Source organism: Rhipicephalus microplus, chromosome 3, assembly GCF_043290135.1.
Source record: "Rhipicephalus microplus isolate Deutch F79 chromosome 3, USDA_Rmic, whole genome shotgun sequence".
In the NCBI taxonomy this organism is placed as follows: Eukaryota; Metazoa; Arthropoda; class Arachnida; order Ixodida; family Ixodidae; genus Rhipicephalus; species Rhipicephalus microplus.
Genome location: NC_134702.1, coordinates 279,681,784 through 279,702,848, shown reverse-complemented (window position 1 = coordinate 279,702,848; position 21,065 = coordinate 279,681,784). Strand labels below are relative to the sequence as shown.

General features: G+C 46.8%; 1 protein-coding gene across 3 annotated transcripts in view; it reads left to right on the top strand.

The window, feature by feature from the left end:
* The window catches only part of slgA (proline dehydrogenase slgA), a 351,644-nt gene that overhangs the window by 309,094 nt on the left and 21,485 nt on the right, over positions 1-21,065 (top strand). For all 3 annotated transcript variants that reach the window (XM_037419347.2, XM_075891047.1, XM_037419352.2), the window contains exon 9: positions 17,960-18,390. In XM_037419347.2, coding sequence (XP_037275244.1) covers positions 17,960-18,390 — 431 coding nt within the window. The remainder of the gene's footprint in view (positions 1-17,959; positions 18,391-21,065) is intronic.

Sequence of the window (21,065 nt, the reverse complement as noted above, 5' to 3'; positions counted from 1 at the left end):
CAAGGACTACAGGTGACGCCCAGGGGCTCTGTGAATGCTGAATGACGTCATCTTCAAGCATTCTGTCTACTTGCTGTTGTATCACTTCACGTTCTTTTGGAGCCATGCGATAAGGGTTCTGGTGAATAGGTCTCGCCGTTTCGTTGGTAATTATTCTATGCCTAGTCAGAGGCGTTCGGCCAACTTTTGATGTTGTCGAAAAGCAGTCTTGAAATTTGGCCAGTAGCTCAAGGAGTCTGCGTCGGTTGTGTTTCTGCAAAGTAGTGCTAACGTCCAGAACAGGCGCTGAATCAAGATTTAGCAACTCATCGACTACCGCCAAGCAGCCTTTGGCATCTACGACATCGTCGAAGTAAGCGACCGCCGTGCCTTTAGGAAGGTGCCGACGCTCAGCACTGAAATTGGTCCGCAGCAAGTCTGTGCGTCCAGCAGCAACTCTGACGATACCTCGTGCGACGGAAATACCGTGGGTGAAGAGCAGCAAGCTTATCTGGTCTGCAACTCCTTCGGCATTAAACTGAGCAGCGGCGGCCACCGAAACAAGCGTGCATGACCTAGGTGGGTGAAGCACGTCGTCATCAGTAATACGCAGTTGGTTTGGTCGCGCCTCTGGAGAATTGGGTAAGCCCGAACTGTTGCAAAACGTAATCAAGCTCTCTGGTAAGTTGATGACGGCGCCATATTCCCGTAAAAAATCCATGCCAAGAATTACATCTCTGCAGCATGCGGCGATAACGACGAACGACGTAGTGAAAGGAGAACCTCTGATGTCAATTCTTGCAGTACATCTTCCAGAGGGCATCAGTAACTGGCCCCCTGCCGTTCTTATGTGAGGGCCCATCCACGGCGTCTTCACTTTTCTGAGGCTGTCGGCGAGGTCCGGACTGATAATAGAGAAGTCGGCACCAGTGTCGACTAAAGATGTCACTTTCTGGCCATCAAGAAGAACACTAAGGTCGGCAGTCACGATTTCATCGTTTTCACGGCTTATCGGCTGTATGACGTCATGCTGTGGGGGGCTTCTTGTTGTCATTTTTATGGCCTGCAACCTTGACCCCGGAGGTCGCCGCCCTCAGTTTCCCCGTCGCAGGCTAGGTGACCTTCTTGTATTACGGTCTGTGTAGGTGCGGTGGTGCGACAAAGGCACGGTGTAAGAGGTATATTTAGGTGGGCGAACGGCGCGGGCTAGCAGCTCGCGGGCAAGGGGAGGCGTTCTCCTTCCACGGCGCTTCAAGAGAGGGTGCTAGCAACTCGCGCCCGCCCGCGTCCGGCTCATCTCGTTTTGTCAGTGCTCTCCGTGCCTGTGTGCGCGGCATTTGTACTGTTTCTGCGACGTTTTTGTGCCGGTTTGACATGCTGTGCTCAAGAACTGAACTGTGCTCAAGAACTAAGAACTCATTCAAGAGCATGCACGATGGGAAAGTGCTTTGTTCCGTTTTGCAAAACGCGGTATAAGTCGTGCAAGGGAAAGTATTCGCTTTTCACGCCGCCGAACCAACCATCGAGGCTCGAAGCATGGAGACATGCAATACCTCGAAAGGACCGCGTGCTTCAAAGGACGGACAGAGTCTGCGAGAAGCATTTCGCCCCGCATTTCATCATGAAGACTTGGTCCGCGGAAATAGACGGCCATGTGCTGATGTCTAAAAAAAGAAGAGCCGGCCTAGCGAAAGATGCTGTACCGTCGATTTTCGAAGGGGCACCTAGATACCTCTCCAAGAAGATCAAAAGCCCTCGCAAGCAAGTGAAGTGACAAGCCCATCGTGTAGCCCCTTCAACAAGCACTTCTCACAGTGGAAGCAGCACTGAGCCCATGCCGACGTCGCCTGGTGAGATCTCTAGCGCTTCAGGAGTAAGCGCTGAAATGCCCTGTGACAGCAGCACGCGAGCCCTACGCAAATGCCTCGCGTGACTTATCTTTTGGAGAGCTTTTTAACTCGACGCCTGGCATTAGCCTACCACAATCTTCGTGGGCTGTGCATCGCACTGACGCGGAAGGCGTGAGGGACATAGTCTTTATAGACGCTGTGGTGACGCACAGGACAAGCGACGGCTCTTCGCTGGTGTTCAATCGGAAGGCATTGCATGTGAAGAGTGACATGACTGTGCAGGCCTACGTCTTCGGCAAGCAAGTAGGTACTGCTGCTTTGGGCTTAAATCCGTCAGTCTCAACTTTATCGGAACTGGATACTAAGCTCAGCATCATGAACAGCACTAGCGTGTGTTGCGGAGGGCCGAATTTAAAGGATTTCCCTGGTGTCGCCCCTGAGTGTGCTTTTGTGTACTGCCAGGGGAACTAGAGACACAACAGGTGCTTTTTAGTTCCACCCAGTGGAACCATCTGTCAGTTCTGCAGCGGCCTTGCTGATACATTGCGAATACATGCCGGTCGTCGAGCTACAAGAGCCAAACAGGATCGACCATTAAAGCACATCAGGTTAGAAGTAGCCCCTGCTCAAAAACAGAAGCTCCACGCTTTGAGACGAGCAAACTATGCACTCCAAAGATCACGAGCACGACTCGCAAGAAGGAACAAGCTCCTGTTAGAGCAGTTGCAAGCTTCTAGGAAGGAACTTACACAGCTGCAGGAAGAAGACGTCACTGAAAAATTGAAGAACCTCAACTTGCCACCAGCGCAGCTTCTTCTGTTAGAAGAGTGCATATCGGCCTCAAAGTGCACCTCAAAAACAAACAGGAGGTATACGGATGACTGGCTCCTGTTGTGTCTTCTTCTGAACATCCGCAGCCCAGCTACATACGCTTTTCTGCGCACTAATGACGTGCTGCCGTTGCCATGCATCACTACGATAAGAAAGTACATAAGCATGGTTGGCCTCAAGTGTGGCTTCGATGAAAACTTAAAGCTTTCAAGATGAAAATTTCCTCTAAGCCACAGTTTCAGCGCAGAGGGATGCTGATATTTGACGAAATTCAAGTAAGGAAAGAAATATCCGTCAATTCAAAAACGATGACATACACTGGCCTCGTTGATCATGGAGAAACAAACGATCAGAGTAGTGAGCTCGCAGATCACGGCCTGGTTTTCGCTGTTGCCCCATTCGGCGAGAACTATTTACAGTTCGTAGCAGTGTTTGTGTCCAAAGGACCGACTAAGGGGACTCTTTTGGCGCAGCTCTTGATTCAGTGCATCGTGGAAGTTGAGCAGGCCGGAGTGTTCGTTGACGGCGTTGTGTGCGATGGAGCATCCACCAACCGCTTCATGTGAAAGCAGCTTGGGATCAGCGGCGCACTGGGCAGTGTGGTGAATGCATTCGAGCACCCACTGGACTCTTCAAGGAAGGTGTATGTCCTATCTGACACCCCTCACCTTTTCAAGTGCATTAGGAATCGACTATACGACAAGAAGGTATTGATGAAAGATGGCAAGCTCATTAGATGGTCATGCTATGATGCCCTGTTCGTTGCAGACAGCAAGCACTGTGGTGAACTTCGAGTGTGCCCAAAAATAACGTATAATCACGTCAACCCATCTAAGATGCTGAAAATGAGAGTTAAGCTTGCAACACAGATTTTTAGTAACTCCGTGGCTAAAAGAATAATGTTCTACGCACAGAAAGGCACACCACGTCTAACTAATGCCGAGCCGACAGTCCAGTTTACCCTTTTTTTAAATGACCTCTTTGATGCACTGAACCGGCGTTTCCCTGCAGAAGGCCTAAAACTGGGATGTAAAGAATTTTCTGTCCTAGAAGCTGTATCTGTGTGGCTAGACTCCTGGGAGACCGAGGTCGTGAAAGGAGAGATTTCCAAAGACATTTTTTTGACGCAGTCAACCGCTGAAGGCTTACGTGTAACAATTAAGTCGGTGCGGGAGCTTTCAGTTTACCTACTGAAAGAGTGCAGTTTCAAGTATGTTTTAACAGCAAAAATGAATCAAGACCCGTTGGAATGTTTTTTTGGTATTGTCTGGCAAGCTGGAGGGCAGAACGAACACCCTACATTTCCCACGTTCCTTCAGCTATACCGCATGCTGAGCCTGTATTCCTTGCTAAAGCCACCGCAGTTCGGCAACTGCACAACTACTGGAAACAAGCAAGCTTCTGTTGTCACCTTGGCGGATTTAAGAAATATTTACAGTGATTCATCCTCGCAACACCCTGCCAAATTAGATCAACTGAAAAAAAAAAAAACGTGACGGCCTGATTGAAGAAGGAAGCTGGGAGTGCGACGACCTCTTCGACTTCGACGACTCAGACGCAACAGTAGTTGACTGCGTCGTCTACTACGTCACAGGATTCATATCCCGGAAGGTTGGCAGCTGCACATGCTGCACCAGTTGCAAAGAGGCTCTTGCGTGAAAAAAAGGCACTGTAAATGTCCCTGAAGCCGACCTAGTGAACTACAAGACAAAGGGCTGGCTGACACACCCAAACATGCATCTCTTCGATCTTTTCAAATGCACTGAAGAGCATTTTGCAAAACATGCTAGTGACCGAGATGTATACGACAAAACCATTGATGCTGTGCTGGAGAATCACAACATTATCTTTCCATGCAGTGCTCACAAAGAAGAAATGTTGGCAAAGCTGTTCCATTATTACGTGTGCCTGCGCATGCGGCAGTACTGCAGGCAATTGAAAAAGAAGAACGAAACAAACAGCCATGATTTGCGAAAAATGTCAAAGCATGTTTGACACCCAATGTCGGGACGAGTGCAGTATCGCTTTTATAACCTTCATTCGCGTATAATTTTAGGTGTACTCAGTTTGTATGTTTCGCTGTTATTGTTTTGAGAACGCTGCTATTATTTAAATAAATGGTGAAGAAACAAGCAAACATGTGTTGAATCATTGTATAATGGCTCGTTTAGAGGATAGAAAAATGTTGGTGTTGTTTTTTGATTGTGGTTTCAGGTAGGGTTTACCGTAAAAGCCGACAGGAGTGTCATGTTTGACAACTTTATGACTGCTAAAAGATCGGGGATCGAACTTCAAAAAATCTATTATTATCTAATGTCTTGTTCGTGCCGTGCTGTCCATTCAATGTCGTTGCAATTTCTCTAAACAAAATAAAAAACAAGTAGCAGCAGTTGTCTATAGAATACGATGAAACTTGCGCAACCACGCCGCACGCTGGGGCCAATGTGACGTCTACTCAATCGCAGTTCGTCATAGCTGTACGGGTAGGTGCAGCAGATATTAAGGAGTGCAAGCAAACATTCGCTTGATTCATAGATGAACTCCCAATGGTCGCTCACTCGAACGATATATTTTTCATTCGTCGCGCCGCGACTGCGTTCGCACCAGCGTGCACGCGCAGCGTAGCCGGTTGAGCAGGCCGCAATCACTTTTGCCATCTATCGGCTGGCCCCCGAAGGAGAACTTTACGTCGACGCGCTGGGCGGCGGCGCTCTCTCACCTAATAAACCTCTTACACCGTGGACAAAGGCGAACGCGCCGGGGACGGAGAGTGCTATCGACGTCTCAGACTAGGAGGGTCAGTAGGCATTGCCTCCTCTGCAGTGGTACAGTCATTCTCAAAGTGAGAACGAGCTCCATAGAAAGGGGTGTCGTCACGGCGTGGTGTGTTCGTCGTTGGCACGTCGACAATCAAACCAGGGTCGATGAGGACGGAATGAATCACCTCGATGCCAGCAATGACGGGCAATATGGCCTGCACCTCTGCAGTGAAAGCATAGTGGATGTCTGTCCACTGTGCGCCATGCATCGGTTTTCCGGGTCGGTGGACGTCTGAGCATCTCCCCTGGCGTCGCTGCCCATGGGGTGGCTGTGGTAGTATGGCCGTAGCGTGGGTGGTTGATGCAGTGTCTGCTCTTGCGGCAGAGACCAAGGGACCATGTGCACCTGGTAGTACAGCGTCAGCCTAGAGGGTGGTGGAAGTCGGAGAGCGGCAGCGTAGCTCATAGGACGCTGCTGAGTATCAGGACCAGTCGTAGACAACGTTTGGTGAATTTCGTCGCGTACGACTTCAGCGATCGATGCAATGGGATTTTCAGCAACCGGAGTCCGTAACCTCTGCACTTCTTCGCGAACTATCTCCCTAATCAACTCTCGTAAGGAGGTCTGATTCTCAGACATCATGGCGTTAGCGTTGATTGGAACATTGCCGGACATGCGGTCATATTGCCTGCAGCGTTGATGAAAAGCCCGCTCGATAACCGTAGCTTCCTTAATGAAGTCAACCACGGTACTTGGAGGGTTGCGTAGTAGCCCGGCGAAAAGCTGTTCTTTGACACCGCACATGAGGTAACTCAACTTTTTATCTTCCGTTATGTGCGGGTTAGCTCGATGAAAGAGACGAGTCATGTCCTCGGCAAACATTGCAACGGTTTCGTTGGGTTTCCGAACTCATATTTACAATAACTGCTGCGCACGGTCCCTTATATCGACATTGGCGAAGGTATCCATGAACTTCTGGCGAAAGTCGGGCCAAGCTGACGAATTGCCTTCTCTATTCTCATACCAAGTATGAGCATCGTCGTCTAGGTAGAAATAGACGCGAGAAAGCTTTTACTGTTCGGACCACTGATTGACCTTGGCAACACGCTCGTAGTTGTCAAGCCTGTCGTGAACGTCTTCATGGGCACCGCCACTAAAGCGATCGGGAACGAGGGGTTGAAATATGGTCACCTGAGATGGGGGTGTCGGAAAGCTGCCTTGGGGCACCTGTTGCGGGCTTGTGTTGGCCATTGGTTGAGGTGTACGGTGCCTAGGAGGTTCCGGCGAGTGAGTGAGCTCTGGCGCGAGGCCTCGCGACCGTCGTCTGGAGCGATGCACCGGAGTTGCTACCGGTGACAATGATTCTGGACTCTATGAACGGCTCCCAACGGGCATGTGGAGCATCAGACAGGGTTGCGGCCCAGCACCTCCATCAGTGTTGCGGTACAATGCGAATAAAACACAGGTACACCTTGAGGCATTGAAAGCAGCGTGTTCTCAACAGCTGGGTCACAAGATCGTCTTCTTCAGTCTTGGATGAAGCTATAGGCCCACTACTCATGTCCACTAAATCCCCCATCATCGTTTTCGTCCACATGTAGACACCTGTGAATATTGTTACCAATAAATATAGCACCTGGTACTATACAACCTATTTATTTAGGGCGAATCTGTGCCCGTAACTCAAAACTAAATGGTCAGCCAAAAGGCCCCTTGTTCGCTGTCTTCAACTTCGTCGGTCTCTTCCTCTTCACTCCGAGTCTCATGCCGGTCTTGTGGCGTAGCATCGTGGTGCGTGCAGGATGGTGTTCCATGGTGCAGCTTTCTTGCTACTTGTGTGGCGGCTTTTAGAACGCAAATCGTTGCACGCGCCTTCTGCGAATGTCGAACTGTGGCATTAGTTCCCCTTCTAGCACGCATCGCCCCGATGCGTACAGCTGGCTGACAGTTTGTAAACAGTTTAATTGTAGTTTCACAGCAAGGTGTTGCATCTCTTTTAAAAAACCTTAGTGCAAACTCGGCATCAGGGCCAGATCAAATCTCAAACTTCATTTTAAAGAACTGTGCCCTTTCAGTAAGCCCATTTTTTACAGCTGTGTTCAGAAATTCTTTATCGCAGGGTGCATTACCTGATGACTGGAAACGAGCAAATGTATTTCCTATTTTCAAGAGTGGTGACAAGTCAAGTACTTGCAACTATCGGCCCATTTCGTTAAATGTGTGTGTCCTGTAAGACACTTGAGCATATTATATACTCGAACTTGGCAAATCATCCTCAGACTAACAATTTTTTCTGTCCAACACAGCACGGTTTCCGGAAAGGGTTTTCCTGCGATACGCAACTCGTAAAATTTACACATGACATCGCCGCAACGTTAAATTCCGGTAGCCAAATTGATTGCATTTTTTTTAGACTTTAGCAAGGCTTTTGACACTGTTACACACTCGCTCATTTTACTGAAATTATCGTGTCTCAATATATCTGCTAACACAATGGCATGGCTACAAGCTTATCTGTCATGCAGAAAACAATGCACCATCATCGATAGCGTGTCGTCGTCACATGTAGACGTCATTTCAGGAGTGCCACAAGGCTCCGTCCTGGGGCCGCTTCTCTTTTTGATTTATATCAATGATCTTGCTGAATGTGTGGACAGTCAAGTGAGGTTGTACGCAGATGGCTGCTGCATATATCGTGAAATTAAGTGCACTCAAGATTTCGAACAATTGCAGAAAGACTTTGACTCAGTAATAGCATGGCGCAGTACGTGGAAAATGCAGCTTAACGTGTCAAAGTGCTGTGTCATTAGGTTTACCAAGAAAAAGCAGCCTTCTATCACAAATTACTTCATGGAAAGGATACCATTATCCATGGTAAATGAATACAACTATCTTGGCGTTGTCATCAACAGCACACTATCGTGGAATGATCATGTTCGCATGGTATCCGTTGAAGCCAGTCGCGTGCTGAACTTCCTACGCCGCAATTTCAGAACCGCCCCCTCTGTTCTTAAACAAGTTCTTTACGTGTCAAATGCACGCCCGATTTTAGAATATGCTTGCACTGCCTGGGACCCTACCGCAAAGTTAAATATTGGTGCATTGGAGCACATTCAGAAACAGGCCGCCCGGTTTGTGACGGGTGATTACGACTTCACCAGAAGGTCTAGCGAAATTGTTAGTTCACTTGGTTGGCCGTTACTCTCCTCTAGGCATAAATATATCAGGCTGTGTCTTTTCTACAACCTAATAAATGACAATGTGTGGACAGTCAAGTGAGGTTGTACGCAGATGGCTGCTGCATATATCGTGAAATTAAGTGCACTCAAGATTTCGAACAATTGCAGAAAAACTTTGACTCAGTAATAGCATGGCGCAGTACGTGGAAAATGCAGCTTAACGTGTCAAAGTGCTGTGTCATTAGGTTTACCAAGAAAAAGCAGCCTTCTATCACAAATTACTTCATGGAAAGGATACCATTATCCATGGTAAATGAATACAAGTATCTTGGCGTTGTCATCAACAGCACACTATCGTGGAATGATCATGTTCGCATGGTATCCGTTGAAGCCAGTCGCGTGCTGAACTTCCTACGCCGCAATTTCAGAACCGCCCCCTCTGTTCTTAAACAAGTTCTTTACGTGTCAAATGCACGCCCGATTTTAGAATATGCTTGCACTGCCTGGGACCCTACCGCAAAGTTAAATATTGGTGCATTGGAGCACATTCAGAAACAGGCCGCCCGGTTTGTGACGGGTGATTACGACTTCACCAGAAGGTCTAGCGAAATTGTTAGTTCACTTGGTTGGCCGTTACTCTCCTCTAGGCATAAATATATCAGGCTGTGTCTTTTCTACAACCTAATAAATGACAAAACTGGGATCGATAAAGGCAAATAAATCAGACCACCAACATACATCTCATCACGACGGGACCATCCTTTGAAAGTGTGTGAATATATGTGCCGAACATTAACGTATGCAAATACTTTTTTTCCTAAAACTATTCACGAATGGAACGATCTTCCAAAAAACATTGTGACCGCCCCTTCCACAGCGTTTCCTTCCCTTTCAAAGGAGTATGTAGTCACATAACGATATTGTATGCTGTGATTTAGTTGTTTTTGATTCGTTTTTATTTTTTTTGAGTGCCTTGCAATTCAACTTGTCCCCACTGATTTAAATGTACTTTGAATTTGTAAACACCCCTACAACAATGCCCCCAGAGGGCGCTGTAGGTATATGTATAAATAAAATGAATAAATAGGACTTGTCCTTGTGTTAGACGATGCGAGCCAGTTCGCTTGTTCAGTTCCTGTCGTAGTATGGTTTTATCTGTACTACATGTACAACTTCCGGGACATTCTTGCGTCGTGTTGTGCATACTTGACCTTCAGGGATCACTTCGTAGTTTAATGGGCCTAGCTGACGAAGAACCCTGTAAGGCCCAAAATAACGCCACATAAGTTTTTCTGACAAGCCACGTGCATGTACAGGCGTCCAGACCCGCACTTGGTCTCCAGGGGAGTACTGAATGTCCCTTCGTTTTAGATTTTAACGGTGTGCGTCAATGTCCTGCTGTTGAATGATGCTGTTTCGTGCTAGTTGTCGCGCCTCTTCTGCCCTTTCTACATATTCGCTGATGTCAGGGTCCTCTTCATTCGTGCTGTTGACAGGCAGCATTGCGTCTAATGTCGTTATTACTTTCCGACCATAAACAAGTTGAAATGCCGTGAAGTGGGTTGTCTCTTGTACTGCGGTATTGTATGCAAATGTGGCATACGGTAATATGGTGTGCCAAGTCTGATGCTCAATGTCCACATATATCGCGATCATGTCAGCAAGCGCCCTGTTCAGCCTTTCAGTTAAACCGTTAGTTTGCGGATGGTACGCTGTAGTTTTTCTATGATCGGAGTGCGTTAGTTTCATGACAGACCGTACCAGCCTGGCAGTGAACGCAGTTCCTTTGTCAGTTATAAGGACTTTAGGTGCACCATGTCCCTGCACTATCTGGGTCACAAAAAACTGAGCCACTTCATTTGCGATTCCTTTTTTGTGATAGATGACTTCTCGGCATACCGGGTCATGTAGTTGGTCGCTACAACTATCCAGCGCTTCCCGAACGATGACATAGGAAATGGTCCTTGCAAATCGATTCCTCGATTCCAACCTGCTCAAATTGGACTTTCGGCGGCTCTATCGGTTTCAAAAGACCTGCTGGCTTTAGGGGTGGCACTTTGCGTCTTTGGCATTCTCAACACGATCATACATAGTGCTGTAGCATAGTGCTGTACTGAATCCATCAATTTTGGCCAGTAATATCTCTGGCAGATTCTTGCCAAAGTCCTAATAATGCCCAAGTGACCTGCTGATGGGTCATCATGGCGCGCTTTTAAAATTTTAGCTTGCAGTGACGATGGTATCAGAAGCAGGGCGTCTTCTTGCTCTTGCTGCGAGATGGATGGTGCACCTTCCTTTGTAAGCCGTGTCAGTGTTTCCGCAATCTTGGAGAAGTTTTCAACGAAGCGCCTATGACGAAGTGCCAACGAAGCGCCAGCAAAGCGCCGGAGAAGTTTTCAACAAAGCACAAAGCCCCAGGAAACCTCGCATAGCCTTTTTGTCTCTTGGCCTTGGGAAATTTTCGACCACAGTGATCTTATCCGGGTGTGGGCGGACACCGTGAGAACTGACAATGTGCCCGAGGAACCGAAGCTCACGGAATCTAAAGTGGCACTTTTCGGGTTTAATTGTAAGTGCAGCCGTGCGAATAGCGTCCAGTATCATTCTCAATCTCTGTACGTGCTGCTCGATCATAGTGGAAAAAATTACTACGTCATCAAGATAGACAAGGCATGACTGCCATTTTAGGCCGGAGAGCACAGTGTCCATCATCCTCTGGAAGGTAGCGGGAGCCAAACACAAACCAAATGAGAGTACTTTGAACTCGTAGAGTCGGTCGGGTGTCACAAACGTCGTCTTACCCGCTCTTTAGGTCCAATGATGAAAAAAAGTGAGCCTTGTGCAGTTTATCTAACGTATCGTCAACTCGTGGGAGTGGGTACACGTCCCGCTTTGTGACGAGATTGAATTTTCTGGAGCCAACACAGAACCGCATGGTGTTGTCCTTTTTCTTCACAAGTACTACCAGCGATGCCCATAGGCTTTTGGAGGGCTGTATGACATCATCGTCGAGCATCTCCTGTACTTGCTTCTTTATCGCCTCCCTTTCTTTCGGAGCTACTCGGTATGGATGCTGACATATTGGTGTAACATGTCCTTCGTTTACAATGCGGTGTTTTGCTACGGGAGTACGTTGGACTTTCGATGAAGAGGAAAAGCACTCTGCGAATTCTTTTATCAACTCCACAATCTGGTCTTTCTGCACAGATGAAAGCTCCCGGTCAATATCTATTTTCTGGAGGACAATGTCCACTGTTGAAGAAGTTGTTGGTTCTTTTCCTATGGTGCAAACATCTGAGACTTCTACGTAGTCATGAAGTGATGCTATGGCTTCTCCCTTCGCTACATGTTGTACCTCGTTGGTAAAGTTGGTCAATAGCACATCAGTATATCCATTCCGCAGGTTCACTAGACCTCTCGCCACGCCTATCCCCTTTGTGAGTAGCAGTTCGATATTTCCATCAGCTAGTCCGGCATACTCACGAAAAATGTCGCTTTTCACGGCAACTGTCACGCTGCTACGTGGCGGCACTGTCACACCTTCATCCACAATACGAAGAGACGAAACGATTGGTTGGTCCGCATGACACGTGGCAACAGCGTTCTCTGTAGAGAAATAAACTTGGGATTTCTGCAAGTCGATGATGGAACTGTTTGCTTGCAGAAAGTCCATGCCCAGAATTGCCTCACGGGAATATTCAGGGAGAACAATAATACTGCTGACGTACACATGGCCTGTTATTCCCACTCTCACTGTGCACAATCCTTTGGGGCTGACTAAGTGCCCTCCGACGGTGTGTATCTGCAGTCCGGTCCAATTAGTGAGCACTTTCTTCAGCTTCTTTGCGAGCATGCTACTTATTACGGAGTAGTCTGCACCAGCGTCGATTAACGTTATGTTCTTGACGTCGTTGATTTTGATTTGTAGCTCGGATGTCACGTCGCCATTACTGCACTTGTCCGTCTTATCCGTTATTGTGTCAGTGTCGTCGTCTGATCCAGTTAACGATGGAGGGTTTTCAGTTTTCCTAAAATTAGTGGCCCTGCCTCCACAGGTCGCTGGTTCTAGTTTTCCCGTCGCGGGATTGGTGAACGATGCCTCGGGACAGTAGATGATGGGCGTGGACTCGGCGACCTATTGCGCATCGGTGCAATCGACCGGGATTCATGTCCCTGAGTGTTTGGAGAGGCATAGCACGAAGATAAAAATCCGCAGACTGAGCCCGCTGTGCAAGTGGTGGAGGTGCTGGGTAGCAGAGGTGATGGGTAGCGGGAGCTGCGAAAGACAGTGGGCAGCGACGTGCTGGCGGCCACTCTTGTAACAGACCGCAAAGTCAAACTCCTGCAAGCGTAGTGCTCACTAAGCAAGGCTACCAGATGGGTCACGGAGACCAACTAACCAACATAGTGAATGATGGTCAGTAACAAGCGTGAAGTGATGGCCGTAGAGATACGATACGGGTGGGAACTTCTGTACAGCAGAAACTACAGCGAGACACTCTTGCTCCATTACAGTGTAATTCGGTTTGGCCTTGCTCAACGAACGGCTGGGTACCACAAGGGCGCTCCCTACGAATGACGACGAGAATGATGGTCGGTAACAAGTGTGAAGTGATGGCCGTAGAGATACGATACGGGCGAAACTTCTGTACAGCAGGAACTACAGCGAGACACTCTTGCTCCGTTATGGTTTAATTTGGTTTGGCCTTGCTCACCGAACGGCTGGGTGCGACAATGGTGCTCCCTACGAATGATGACACACTGACTGCAGAGACGCAATACGTGGTGATTCACTGAAGTAGACGAATTGCTGGTCTGCCGCCAGAGATGGATTCTGACACGAACGACGAACATCTGGCACCTGCTTCCGGTCTCCCGACAGCGGCTGCCTCCAGTCTCCCGTGGCAACCCTACATCGAGCCACAAACCTTCGCAGGAAAAGCTGTTGAGGATGTGGATGCATGGCTGAGCTTCTACCAATGAGCAAGTCAGTTTAATGGTTGGAATGCCACCGGTCAACTCACTAATGTCGGCCTTTTCCTTGTGGCAGAAGTTCGTCGATGAGATTAGGAAGTGCTTCGAAGACCCAGCGGCCAAGAAGAAGCGTACCAAGCAAATGCTGATGCAGTGCACTCAGCTTCCTGTAGAAACCTGCACAACGTACATTGGAGAAGTGCTCAAGTTGTGCAAGGTCCTGGACCCTCGTATGACCGAAGAGGACAAAGTGCGTCACCTTCTGAAAGGAATTGCTGAAGACGTCTACTAGCGCCTCATCGCAAAGGACAGTCTGGAGTCTGTGAGTGACGTTATCCTGCACTGCCGCACATTTGAAGCCTTAAGAGCTCGGCACATCACTCCGAAGTTTGTCTGCTTGACCAACATAACGACTGTCGCCAGCGTTGACGTCGCTCCAGCCCTGTTTGGCCTTGCGTCAATTATCCGCCAAGTGGTGTAGGAAGAGCTCGACCAACGTGAAGCGGCGTCTGTTCCGTCTCCTCGGGTTCGGGAGCCTCTTCCTTCGTGCGATCCGGGTGTGTCGTTGACCAACACTGCTTACGTTGATGCATACAACTTCGCAGCTCGCCCAAGCCCTGTAACGAACGCCCATCTAGGTTGCAAGGTCCACAACGGCTTCATATACGGTCCATATGCAGTCTTTCAAATGTGGGACAGCCGCACCATATATTCTCCCGCTGGCAATTGCAGCATGTCTCGTGAGCACCCCATCTGCTTCCAATGTGGCATAGGCGGCCATGTCACCCGATTTTGTCCTCAGCGCCGTCTCATGTCAGCACCATCAAGGCATCGATCCACTCGCGAGACAAGTGGTTTTTGTCCTGCTCTTTTATTCATCCTCCCTGTCATGTTAGCGTAGCAATATTATTAAAGCTTCACCTCCTTCTTAGACGTATCTGGTGACAAGTCGTGGGTGTCAGTGCGACATTGAAACAAAAGGGCAAAATGCTGAGTGGCACACCACAGAGTCTGCTCACTTTAAGGGGATCCTAAAACACTTTTTCAAGTAACCATGAAATGAATTCACTGGAAGAGCTTATTGCCACACTAATTCAATGCCACAAAAATTTCAAGAATTCGTTCAGTGCGAGTCAAGTTACAAAGATTTGTCACATGCTGCAATTGTATTCTCTCTTCTCTCGTTCTAATCCAATGAAAGTGCTGCAAGCTAAGTAGGGAGAGACAGCAGGGGCAAAGAAAATTCATCACGCGCACCTTGTGACCTTAAGCACGTTTTCTTTTTCTTGGAATATGCAACTTTGTCAGTGTGATAGCGCTGGCCCGCGTGGTCAAGTCGCGGCCTCCCGCAGAGATCTCTGTAATAACAAAGCATGCCATGTTCAAATCAGCCATTGGACGATAGATGGCTTTCTACAGGTGATTTTTGAGCATATTCCGTCATTTGCCGAAAGAAGAGAAAGCAATTTTAACTGACTTCGATAATTTATTGTAAATTCCAGACCGCGTGCTGTGCTATATTATTTGGCTCGCATGTTCTCTGGAGCCTCTACTATTGATTTGCAGCGTTTTCTGACCATGCTCAAAAAGTGTTGCAGTTCTCCTTTAAAGTGGCCCTCCAACACTATTCAACTCCCCATGTTTTATCCATGGGTTATGCAGAGTGAAGTATAGATAGACTAATGCAGCAAAAACTGCAGTGATAATGGCACGCAGTCTGAAGTTATTCGACTCAGAAAATTCAAAATACAAGAAAAAAAGTGCCGACACCTCAAGTCGATTTTCTCGGGGTCAGTTGACCACATTTCACTCACCCATGACGTTGGAAGGCTGCCCCAATGAAATAAGCTGGAAGCGCCTACGTAGGGGAAACGCTCGCACCCCCCTGTTGCTTGTTTTTTCTTTTTTCAAAGGATTGTTGATCTTGTGCCTGACGCCTGGCTTGTCAGAACGTGAGCGGAAGCTACTGTGTTGAAGCGAGGTATTTTCTACTGTTTTCTTTTTCAACATTTCGAGTCACTCCCTCTTTTTATTCTGAGAAAGGAACTTGTAAAACGACCAGGACAGCAAAGTAGTACTCTTGACCCTTCGCGCATTGTTCGGTGAGCCACCAGACGAACAATAACGATGCACTGCACCCCTTCAACAGCGCACATGCAAAAAGAGACAGCTCGCAAACTCCCAAAAGCAAGAAGAGGGAAGAAAGAGAGACGTCTATCGTATCCCATCCGGGCAAGCTAAAAATCAAAATGTCAGCCACCGTCTCTGTCGTTCTTTGTATTCGCAGTGATGTTTTTTTGTTGGGGCCGAGTCTGTTCAGGGTTCGATAAAAAAGCCCAGAGACGAAAATTGAAACAGATTAATAACCTCAGTTTTCATCCTACACCACAATCGCTTCTAATGTTACATTTATCCAATCATATGGCGGCAACCTTTTGGCTTCATCTCTGCCCGCAAAGTTCTGACAAGTGCCACTACGTGGTATTGCGGTCTGCAGCGATGTAGAGACTTTATTGTGTGATTAAAATACTAAATCATATCATATCCGTGCTTAGACTAATGCTAAAATTACCTCCAGCTATCGGTCTATGTAAACCACAAATAAAAAAACAGGTGCTTCAATAGTGTTAGAGGGCCCCTTCAAGAAGGCCAGAATGAGCTAGTCAAGGTCCACATCATGCTCATTGTACTGTTTGACACCAGAGAGCTTGTTCACCATGAGTTTCTACCACACAGCACTACCATCAGCATCTAATGCCAAGTGGGAGTACCTGTTCAAGAAACACTAAACGAAGGCACCGTCATTCACCCCAGGAATGACATTGTGGGAGCTTAGGATCATCATGACAACCTAAGGTCAACATTTGGCAGGAGTCTGCCTGGTTGGGTAGAAACTTAAGAAATGAGAAAATTCCAACCAAAAATGTATTAGAAAAACCTGACATTTCGAAGCCATTCTGGCTTCTTCCTCAGAGGTAGGAAGGCCTGAGGTGTGCAGGGCTATATACCGCTGCTTGCCGTAGGCACTAAGTGAGGGTCACAATGAGGGTGAAAGCCCTGGCAGTAGAACGATGCCAATGTTCTCATGGAGGAGTTGCCAGCAAGTGTTCTTTTCTTTTTTTTAGAATCACCACGTCGTGCGCCCTGTTACTGTGCTTCGTTGGCTATTCAATTGACAGATGTTGTTCCTGTGCTGTAGCATTCTTTTGTGAAGGTTTTTTCTTTCGCCGTGGGGCAGTTGGCGCACGGGATCTAGTACATGACGCTTTTCCCGCAGTTGCATGATCGAAGCGTCAGGTTTTCCCAATATATTTTTTGTTGGAGTTTTCTCTTTCCTTTACCATAACAATGCATCAGCCCACACTGGTCGATTCAAAGGTGCCAACCATTCCCCAGCCGCCTTACAGTCAAGACCTGGCTCCCCCAGGTCTTTTCATTATTTTGCTGCTTAAAAAGCTCTCATGAAAGAAGATCACTTTGGCACAGCTTGCATCAAGGCTCTAAATAACATTCCAGAGGAGGCCCACCATGATGTCTTCCTGGCCTAGTAATCTCACTGGAAGCCATGTATCGCTGTAGGAGAAAACCTCTTAATGGGTTGTATTTATATTATCTATATATCTTTTCAAATAGACTCATTTTCATTAATTTTTTGACGCACCTTGTATACTATACTTTGCAAAAAAATATTTTTCTTAGTATGTATAGATGTTTTAGTTCTCTGTGCATCAAAGTTCCACTTATACTTTTCTCACAAATATATTTTTGAATAAATCGACCAGTCCCAGAAAAGAGTTTTGCGGACGCATGGTATCATTAAAACTTTGTTGTTCCTGTAATGTTCCTTCTTGATGTATTGTGAACTGTCGCTGTGCTGAGCACATTAAATGAATTTTGTCATTAGGACTGCTACAAAGCCATAAAAGTGTTCTAAAATGTTGTAGTTTCACGAGAGCCATTAAGAAAATGCTGGACTTTCATCAAAGACTTCTTAGGCCATAAACTGATAGATAAATTGTTCTGAGGTGTGAAATGTGCCTGCTTGGTTGAGTAGCAGCTCCTAATTATAATGCTTGTTCACGCTATTCGTTTCCTGAAACCAAAAACAGAGTTGCTATGGATTTATACTCTGTGCAGCACTCAGAAAAAAACAATGATGAATGGGTGAAGTGTGTGCAACACGCGACTTTCCTAACTCAGTTTTTTTTATGTGGTTGTGAATAAAAATATGAGAGACGGTGTATGCTGTGTGCACTTTTTTGATCATTCATTGTTTTTTATGATTCCTGCACAGTTTGTACCCCAATCAGTGAATTATTTCGGAGTTGCTGGAAAAACGTGTCTCAGGGTTTATGCTCAGTTATTGTTTATGTTATGCTGGTGCAGGCGGCCCGTGCACGTGATGTACGTGTGATGATCGATGCAGAGCAGAGTTATTTCCAGCCAGCCATCAGCCGCATCACCATGGAGCTAATGCGCAAGTACAACAAGGAGAAGGCCATCGTGTTCAACACATACCAGTGCTATCTCCGCGCCACGTACGACCACGTGGTGCGTGATTTAGAGCTGGCGCGTCGGCAGGGCTTCTTTTTCGGTGCCAAGCTGGTGCGCGGAGCCTACCTAGAGCAGGAGCGACTGAGGGCACGCACTCTTGGCTACGAGGACCCTGTGAATGCCACATACGAGGACACCAACACCATGTACTACCGCACTCTCACCGAGTGCCTGCGACAGGTGGTGGAGGGCAAGGAGCGGCGCTCCATCGCCATCATGGTGGCCTCCCACAATGAAGACACCATCCGCTTCGCTGTGAACAAGTGAGCCACAATGCCCTTGAAAGAGGGCTGTTCGAGAAACGCAGCATAAAGCAACACCATGCACCTTTTCATTTTGCATCATTTTGTACCACATGGAAGTTTGAGGAATTTTCTCGTCCACTTTGTTTGTCCTTGGTTTGATGGCTGCTTGCAAAAGCTGCAATACTATCATATTGGTGGGAGCCCCTGCACCACTTTTCTTAAATTTTCAGAAACACTTTGGCATGATTAAACTGTCTACAGGATTTATCGCTCTGCTAATTAAGAAAATTTGGCTGCACTGACTTTAAATTAAGTGTCAATGTCTTGGCATAGCATTTCTTTATTATGGAATGTAGTTATCACTAGGAAGTATTTACAAATATACCATGCTGTGGGTTGTTACAATATTTAAAGGGCAGTAGTCAAAATGCCTTTTGTTTCAACAGCACTAGTGGAGGTGTGGAGGTACTGGTGTAAGCAATGTTTGAAGTCAGTGCTTGTTTTACAGTAAGCGCCAGCATTGCATGCATGCCAAAGAGTGCACATCAAGATACAGTGCAACAGCTGTACACGCAATGCACAAAAGTGGTGATACGCAAAGAAGTTGCAATTCCACCTTTAATTCAGAGAAGCGACATGAAAATTGGTGGAATGGGATGAGTAAGCATGGTGTCACTCACCTTATCTTCATTCCATGGTGACTTTTAATCTTTGGTATGTGGATTTCATTAGCATGAGCAGCTCAAAATGTCAGATGTCATGTACGTTGAAGAGATGCCACGACTAATTGGCAGGTGCTCCTTTGTCAGCATGATATTCGACATGAAATTCTGGGATTCTGCTTCTGCCCTTTGGGGATTTGAGCGCTAGGAGTCTGCAGTGTCGATTCTCATTGAAAGCCATGTTTTCAAAGATTGCTGGTGAACCGCTGCATTCAAGGTGGGCTTGCTTGCTGGTGCTGAACAACAGCCTAATTGTGAACGCCAGTGCAGGTAATGTTTAGCAGAGGAAAGAAAACATGATCTAAAAGCCAACTGCAATGAAATTTCCCACACCTCTAGCTGAAGATAATGCACCCTCCCAAATTTTACCTTCGAAACTAAAGTGGTTACGTAAGAAAAAAAAAACGTGCCAACAACGCAATTTTCGATGCCGAAACTGGAAAAACCGCCATTACAGCTGGCTGGAAGTGACGTAGACTGCGGCCTGACCAATGCAAATCCACTCTGAACTTCGAAGTATTCCCTTCGTGGTTGCACCTCAGAGTTCCTTGGTAACAAAGAAGAAGCAAACTATGTAAACTTCCACATTGTGAAGGAAACACAAATGCATGCCCATGAAGCGTTGCTCTAAGCAACTGCTGCCGGCTTCACACTTGTTGTTTTGTCCTGCCATCTTAACAACTTGCTGGTTCACAATAAATGGTGCAGCTGGTTTTCACATTATGTATTCTCTCTTTGTTGATGGACAATATATGAATGGTAAGACAGTATTGTTATCAATACTGATGCTCAGTTTGGCACACTTTCATATCTACCGAAAGCGTCTCTGCATTTCTGTGAACACTCCTCTGGCTGTGCCTAAAACTTTTACATTGAACCTGATCTAGCACAATTTGTTTCCTTAAAATATGTTCATGCACTTGAATTCTTTTGAACTGAGTACGTCTACTATTCTGTTGAACTTGGCTGCTTTGACTACTCGCAAGAAGCAAGCCGATCAGCTTTTGGAGCTTTGATTACTCGTGTGTAAATGGCACAGCTAGTCTAGCGCTTCACAAGGCGTCATTTTATCAGCTTTACGTTACTACAAGTGTTTTTCTAATATCGTTACGCTATAACTCAGTGAGCGAAACACACTCAAGTGGGCCTTTTACGCTACTATACTAAAGCTGTCCAATATGAATACATCTTGACACCGTTGCTTCCCTAAACATTGGTCAGGGCTTCCCATCGTTGGGGTCACAGTGGTTGAATATTGAAGGCATTGCGTCAAGATTTAACATTCTTCTTAGTATCAACAGTATTTGTGCAGACACCGGTAGCAGATCAAGTCATCATCATTGAAATGCGCCGTGTAAAGTACCACCCCCTTCAATATATATAGCTCCCATTTCTTTAGCCTCACTGTCATAACCTGCAGCTATAGGAGCTTTAGGGTTTTCGGAAAATCATGAAAGCTGGTCCTGTCCGTAACATTCATGTTCCAGCAGCTTAGGGCCCCATATTTCATCCTACAAAAGAGTTAACTCTTGTGAATGAGCTGTGCATAGAGTGGTGTCCACAAAAAAGGAGGGATTTTGGTTTGTGCACAATTTGCCTGGCCTGACCACTAGGGCTCCACTTTGCTAGCTGACAATTGGAGCAACGATTTAAATGAAATGCACGACTGCAAGTTTTTTCACTGTGATTATCATTACTTACCCAATCCAAGCAAACTCTGTCCAAGTGAAATTTCGTTGCAGTTGGCCTTTACGATCATGACGAGGGGGTGGTAGATGCGCATGCAAAGCTGCCCAATACCTCATTTACTCACGTAATCTTCGCACTTGCATAAGTCTCACACCCCCCACATCACCCAATGAAAATACAATTTCTTTTTTTTCCGCGAGTAATTATCGCACCCCCAAAAATTTTCTAGTAACGCTGTCTGCTCGTTTCAGCCACTGATGATGACAGCGCACGCCATCTGGT